The sequence below is a fragment of the Engraulis encrasicolus genome, chromosome 3 (assembly GCF_034702125.1).
Source record: "Engraulis encrasicolus isolate BLACKSEA-1 chromosome 3, IST_EnEncr_1.0, whole genome shotgun sequence".
Taxonomy (NCBI): domain Eukaryota; kingdom Metazoa; phylum Chordata; class Actinopteri; order Clupeiformes; family Engraulidae; genus Engraulis; species Engraulis encrasicolus.
This window is the reverse complement of record NC_085859.1, coordinates 16,509,301-16,516,800: the sequence shown is the minus strand read 5'-3', so window position 1 is coordinate 16,516,800 and position 7,500 is coordinate 16,509,301. Positions and strand designations below refer to the sequence as shown.

General features: G+C 44.7%; 1 protein-coding gene across 9 annotated transcripts in view; it reads left to right on the top strand.

The window, feature by feature from the left end:
• sorbs3 (sorbin and SH3 domain containing 3) overlaps window positions 1-7,500 on the top strand; it is a 112,463-nt gene that overhangs the window by 83,681 nt on the left and 21,282 nt on the right. For all 9 annotated transcript variants that reach the window (XM_063194874.1, XM_063194873.1, XM_063194871.1 and 6 more), the window contains 2 exons: window positions 3,667-3,762; window positions 5,393-5,548. In XM_063194874.1, coding sequence (XP_063050944.1) covers window positions 3,667-3,762; window positions 5,393-5,548 — 252 coding nt within the window. The remainder of the gene's footprint in view (window positions 1-3,666; window positions 3,763-5,392; window positions 5,549-7,500) is intronic.

Sequence of the window (7,500 nt, the reverse complement as noted above, 5' to 3'; positions counted from 1 at the left end):
CACATTAGGGTGCATAAAACGCCCCTCGAAAATGAAAATTTGCAATATCCAACTCTGCTCTTGCAGTATTGTTCCTTTGCACTATCAAAACTCCCTTGTGAATTTCTACTATTCTTGCTGTTGGTAATGACCCAAGGAAGAAGTGAGGAAATTCTGGTGGTGATCCGGATCACGAACCGGAACCAGGACCTTTCAAAAGAGTCTTCACCATCCAGATGCCCCCTAGTGACCAGAAATTGAATTGCGGGGACACCACAAAAACAAGGCAGAAAGACTTAGGGTGTAACATAGTCAAATGTATCAAGCAGCTTTCTTGGTGGAGGTCTGCGCTCTCTGAGTGCTTCTAGTTTAATAATGGGAGGGGGAAGGTCAAGTGGGCATTAGGAGGCATATGATGATGTCATGAGTGTGTTTGGTAGCCTCTTACTAGGCACCGTCCTGCCACTGTGACGTTGTAATAGTCAATTAAAAAATGTAACTACCATAGTACTACAACACTATGACCGTGCACAGGGCCTTTCGTAATACATTACAACTTGGTCATTGCCATTCCAGTAACAGCTCATTTCTAACAGGGGTAGTGTCTTAAGGGGTTAAAAAAAGGTTAAGACCCACTGCTATAGTCTGACTCACCAGGCTCTGTTCTACCCCGGGCCCATGGCTACAGTTGTGTTCACTCAGTAGCAAAGAGAAGGTTGTTTTCGGATAATGTAACTTCAAGTAAATTGAGTCATTAGGGAGTCGGGAGTTAGTTGTGAAGTTGTTTGTCTGGGCTGGGCCACACAGTTGGAGACAGTCTTGTCACCGCGTTCCAATCCCTACAGGGAAGAGAATGAGCTCTGGCAGTGGAGGGGGGTGGGGGGGTGGTGGTGGTGGTGGAAGAAAAGGAGTCATTGTTCCAGCACGGACGGAGCATGCCCCAGAAGTCGTCTCAGGGCAGGCCAGGGGGGTGTCTTGTGATGCCGATTAGCCTGTTAACTGGCCGCGTTACTGTACTACTGCACCCCGCCAATCTAGCAAGCAGGGCCGCTGACAGCTTTGGCTGGGCCCAGCAGAAAAGCATCTGAAAGGGCCCCCCCCCCCCACACCCAATACATACAATATGATGAGAACCCAATTCTGGGATCGCCTCTGTCCCTGGGCCCGGGACAACTGTCCCCTTTGTCCCCCACCCCTGTCGGCTTCCAATCTAGCCAGTTTTCACAGTCACTCTCTTCTCTTCCGCTCCAGGGATGTCGTCAGGTTAGGCTGCGCCTCAGATATTCACTGCCTGTTGTTGGGTCAGAAGAATCCTCACTTTTTTTTTCTTTTTCACAACTTTTTACTGTGTGTGTTCTCAACTACCGGCCGCGTTGCGTCCCGCATCCTTGGTAGGTGACATCATCGTCTGACTTGCTGTATTGTTTGTATTGTGATCTGCTGCGGGCTGAAGTGAAGTGCTGTGTGAATTTGACTTCTGTGTAGGGCTGTAACACTATACACTCAACTCATGATTCGGTTCGCATGACGATTTTTGTCTTACGGTTCGATACACCCAAGATTTTTTTTAAATGTATAGTCTTTAAATTAATTAACTTGCCTTATGCTTTTGTTTTCTGGACTGAAGGGTGATAGAACTTTGAAGGGGTGTAATCACAATACTGCCTTCTTGTATCACAGTACAGTATCATGCGTATTACGATTTCTCGGTTGGATACAATAAACTTAGACTTTTTTCGCACACCTCAGCTGGCAGGTGCGTCGGAGATGGCACCATGGGTCACTCTGCAACAACTTAAAGAAAATCCCGCACACTGGCCATTTCGCTGTTCTTTCTTTTATAAACGACGTTTCGGTACTCGAAACGTCGTTTTTTAAAGAAAGAACAGCGAAATGGTCTGTGTGCGGGAGTTTCTTTAAGTCGTTTGGATACAATATCATTACAGCCCTAAGTTCTGTGGATGCTCTTCAGGACTTGGCTCCGAGAGCCGCCTCGTCCTGCCAAGGTCTTTTCAGGCTCATGAAAAAGCGGGCAGGAAAATTGAGGGATCTTGCTGCGAGGGCTTTCTTTTTTAGCCCTTTAAAGGAGAGGCCTTGCCTGGATCCTGTGTGTGTGTGTGTGATTCCCACTGTCTGGGTCTTGTTTGGCACGTCATATACAAGGCATCGCTCTCCTCTGCTCTCCTCTGCTCTCCGCAGCTTCCTCACTGATTAGGTCAGCTACGTTGGGTCAGCTACGGTGAACCGTGTACGGTAACGCGCTAGAAAATTGATGGCGCGACGCGAGTCCGGTAGGCTACAGTTCAGTCGGGTGTTTTAAGAAACTTCTGGTTTGTACTACTGTACGTATGATCTCAACATGTAAGCTTACAGTAGAGTATGTGGTGAATCACACATGTACTGTACTGAATGTTTGTACAAAAGGTGAAAGTATTCCATCCATACTTGGAGATTTGACTAGGAATCCACTGTGCGTTTTCAAAGCCACGTTTCCTTGTTTGTAGTATAAATCTGAAATAAATGTAATCACAGGGGCAAACATAGGCCTCAAATGACATGTTTATGCGTAGTATCTTTTTTTGTCCATGACAGTTTTGGGTCATAGCTGACCCAAAGAATGCAATGGACTCAGGCAGAGACTATTTCTACCAGCGTGTTATGGTGTGTGTTATGTGTGACTAGTTGATGCATGTGTGTAGTGTAGTGTAGTGTAGTGTAGTGTAGTGTAGTGTAGTGTAGTGTAGTGTAGTGTAGTGTAGTGTAGTGTAGTGTAGTGTAGTGTAGTGTAGTGTAGTGTAGTGTAGTGTAGTGTAGTGTAGTGTAGTGTGGTGTAGTGTGGTGTAGTGTGGTGTGGTGTAATGTAGTGTAGAGTAGTGTAGTGTAGTGTAGTGTAGTGAAATGTAGTGTAGTATTCAAAGTGACTTTGAAATGAGCAACATATACTGCATGTACAATGTGTGAGGAAAAAAATCTAACTACACAGGCAAAGCTATATCAGTGCAGATGAGTACGATTATGTTTTTCTTTTACATTTTACTTTTCATTACATTGCGTTTATCTGACACTTTTATCCAAAGTACAGGGTATCATTGGTGCTGTTTAAGTACATGGTGACTGTGCTGGTCATCACCCTGCAGTGAAACAGTTTGGCGAATCATTCAGGGTATTGGTTACAGTCCCTGGAGCAATGTGGGGTTAGGCACCTTGGCTCAGGGGCTCTTCAGCCACGGGAGTGAGATAGGGAGTGGAAGGGTGGGCTTTGAACCCGCAACCCTCTGATATAAAGCCCACCTCATTAACCACTAATGGGCAGTCATGGGTGAGCGGTTAGGGCGTCAGACTTGCATCTCAGAGGTTGCCGGTTCGACTCCCGACCCGCCAGGTTGGTGGGGGGAGTAATCAACCAGTGCTCTCCCCCATCCTCCTCCATGACTGAGGTACCCTGAGCATGGTACCGTCCCACCGCACTGCTCCCCATGGGGCGCCACTGAGGGCTGCCCCCTTGCACGGGTGAGGCATAAATGCAATTTTGTTGTGTGCAGCGTGCAGTGTTCACTTGTGTGCTGTGGAGTGCTGTGTCACAATGACAATGGGAGTTGGAGTTTCCCAATGGGCTTTCACTTCGCTTTCACTTTCTTTCACTAGGCCACGGCTCTTAGGTTACATGTGCATATTTTCTGTTCACAGCCTGAGGTGCAGAGGGTTCCAGAGAGGGTTCCAGAGAGAGCGCCACTGAGGGTTCCAGTCAGGGCTCCGGAGCCCCCGCGTTCTCCTTCAATAGAGGTGGGTAGCATACTGTGCAACACTATATTGCAGGGGTATTCAATTAAATGTCAAGGGCCAGTTTTTCAAATTCCTCCCAGTAAGGGGGCCGAACTATACGTATGTATTATGGTTGCTGACTGTCAATGAACAAAATATGGGAGACTTCATTGAAGTCTGGGGGTCCTCCAACAGAAAATTTTGCATTTCTTAGATGTAATTTCCTGCATTTTAACGTCCCGTGTCCCGTTTCAGCACGATAACGGAAGCCATACTTTTATCTCTAAATGCCAAAAAATTATTCTGTATTTCAAGTGGCTTGTGGGGGGGGCAGAACCTTGCTGTCCAGGGGCCGCATCTGGCCCCAGGGCCGCCATTTGAATAGCCCTGCTATATTGGATATATGGAGTTGGACTGTTATGCATTAATTTACACTGCGGGAAATGGTCAAAAAATGTACTGCAACTGTGCTGAATTGAAAATGGGCTGCCTATTGCCAAATTATCTTTACTTGAAAGTTTACTAAGTAATAAACAAATGTTCTAGTATGGTCCAATTAGAGTCATTTTTGCAGCTAAAGATGGCTATTTTTGGAAATTCAAAATGGCGGACCATGGAGAAGATCCCCCTTTTCATGTATGAAAAGTGCAAATGAATACTTAGAATTTGATGGTGGTGGTAAGTGTTCATGAAAAAGGTAACATTAGTGAATGGGCAGCATGAATTCTGGAAATAAACAACTAAAAATCTCACACAGTGTCCCTTTAAAGCTGACATTTTGGATATTCTGTTTAGGTTGATTGGCAATATACCATATGCATTTCAATAACTTTAGCTTAATTTAAAAGCCAGTAGATATGTTGCTGAATCTTGCTCCTGAGATCAACAGTCTTATTGTATCATAAAAATGTACAGTATATTGTTCTGATACATCAAGTCTTAACTGTAAGGACGTTATGGTATGTGCAACTAGTCTAACTATTATGTGAACTAACCCATGGTAACAAGAAGGACACAAACCACTACATTATAATATTTAAACTAAGGGGGACCTCACTGACCATCAAAAGTATGGTAACCCCGCTCCTGGGGTACCCACCCAAGTGTGGTCCCAACCCTCAATGGTAGCCATTTTACAGTACAATTGAGTTCTCACCACACACCAAATTGAGCAGGGGAAAGTAAAGAAATAAGGAAGGATGAATTCCCCAAGCCTTCTGAAGACATTGTGTGGTATATTGCGTGTGTGCGGGTGCAGAAGTGTTTGTGTTTATGTGTAGGATAGCATTTGCAGTAAACAGTATCTACTAAAGGGTCTGTAGTCAGGCTTAGTGACAATGCAATAAACATTTGCTTTTATTGGAAGCAAATTACATTTTGTGAGGAGACCACAATGACAAGTACACTGTACTGCGCCTCCACAATTACAACATTGAATTGTTGTCATGTGTAGTTGATTGACATTAACGTTAACAATAAAAAAAATGATGAAGTCCTATTCTTTAGAGGTCTTCATGAAAAACCATAGCCATTATGTTATAATTTCTTCATAATGTTTTGGGGTGTGACTGAGTGATTGTGTTCTATTTTCCCCAGGCTACACTGGCGTCAGAGTTGAGTGATGTGTGTTTTTTTTTCTGTTTTTGCCCAGGCTACGCTGGTGTCAGAGCTGAGTGCCTTCGAGGCGGAGCTGGACTCAGACATCAAGGGATTGGAGAGGAAGCTTTCGGAGCGGCAGCACCAACCGCGACGCCAACAAGCGCACAGGAACGGGCACGGCCACGGGCAGGGCCACGGCCGGGGTGAGGTACTGAGCCATGCCACCCTTGTTCAAAAACCTTTTACACTGTAAAACATGGCAGCCAGTTAAACGTAAAAAAGTAATTTGCCCTGCAGCCTTAAACATGTAAGTTAACGCAACTTGAGAAAGCCTTAAGCCTTGAGTTGAGTTAACTTATGGGGCACAGGGGCACGGCTGAGGTGAGTTACTTATCCATGCCACCCTTGTTCAAAAACCTTATACACTGTAAAACATGGCAGCCAGTTAAGCGTAAAAAAGTAAGTTGCCCTGCTGCCTTACGTTTGTAAGTTAACTCAACTTGAGAAAGCCTTAAGCCTTGAGTTGAGTTAACTTATGGGGCACAGGGGCACGGCTGAGGTGAGTTACTTATCCATGCCACCCTTGTTCAAAATCCTTTTAGTGCAGACAGGATCGTCAGCGATCTGACTTACTGTTTGCTAGATCAATTTTAGACATGTTTAAGTTGTATCTTTTAGCTGACATGTTTCAACGGTGAGACTTCAGTCTTCATCAGAGGGTCACGTGGATGTTGAAGTGTGACATACTTTAAAACAGCTGATGTTGAGGAGGTGTGACCTTCCTGTCAATTTTGACAGGTTGGTCACACCTCTTGCTGTTAGAGTTGTGGCCTCAGGATGGTGGTCCAGGTGTGAGACAGCGTGCATGGTCTGAGTGGCAAAGTCTGGAAAAGTCTGACTGTCGAAACATGTCAGGTAAAAGATAAAACGTTTTCTTGTCTGAAACAAAGGAAGCTTTAAAGTGATACTGTCCCATTTTTAGAAATAAGCTTATTTTACACCTCGCCTTGAGTTAAACAATAGGGTTTTACTGTTCTCCTGTACTTTCAACCGTTCTCTGGGTTTGGCAGTGCAAATTTGACCTCCAAGCTAGCAGTTAACATTGAGTCCTATGAGACCAGTTAGTCACCGGCTGGTCTCATAGGACTCAATGTTAACTGCTAGCTTGGAGGTAAAATTTGCACTGCCATACCCAGAGAACGGTCGAAAGTATAGGAGAACAGCAAAACCCTATTATTTAACTCAAGGGGAGATGTAAAATAAGCTTATTTCCAAAAATGAGACAGTATCACTTTAAGACCAGAGACCAAAAAGTATTGAGAGTCTCAAGACGTCCAACTCTCCTGTTTGCTCCCCCCCCCAAAAAGGAAACTTCAGTACATCATAACAACATTGCTGTGTAACATTGTAACAGAGTCTCTGCATGAAGGGGTTAAGATTATTATGCACACTGGGCTGATTTACAGTAAGCAATGTTTGCTGGACAGTGGATAACCCTCAACCTTAATTAACTACATCTATTGTGAGCAGAATCTTTTTCATCTTTTAGCTGATATGTTTTGATGGTATAGCTTCTGCCTTTATCAGAAGGTCACCAGAGGGTCGTAAATATTTGTTGCTGTAGGGTGTTGCTGTAACAGTGAGACATGATGAACATCATACATCGTATGACATAATAGCATTTGAAATAATGAAGGAAGTTGTTGGGCTATAAGAAATGAAAATGGATGGAGCACAATCTTGCAAGTAGTACTATGTATAATTACTAGAGATGCATCGGATCCAAGATCCGGTTCCGGGTCCGGCAGGATAATAAGGTTTTTCACAGGGTCCGGGTCCGGCAGGATCTTAAGCAGTGGATCCGGTATCCGGTAGAATCCAGATCTGGTGCATCTCTAGTTTTTACCTTTGCCTTGGCTTTTCAGTCAGTCTTTCACAACCCCAATCGCTGCATGGAGTGAAAGCCCTTTGGAGGCGGCTGTTGCAGGCAGTGTGGCAGTAAGCCAATGAGTCTAAAAAATAGTTTGAGCCAGCGTAATAAAAAGGGGCCACGTGTGCGAGTAGGCTATGTGTTTCAACCCTTTCGTAGGATCCGGTATCTGGTTCCAGATCCGGCAGGATATTGAGCAGTGGATCCGGTAACCGACAGGATCCTAAACA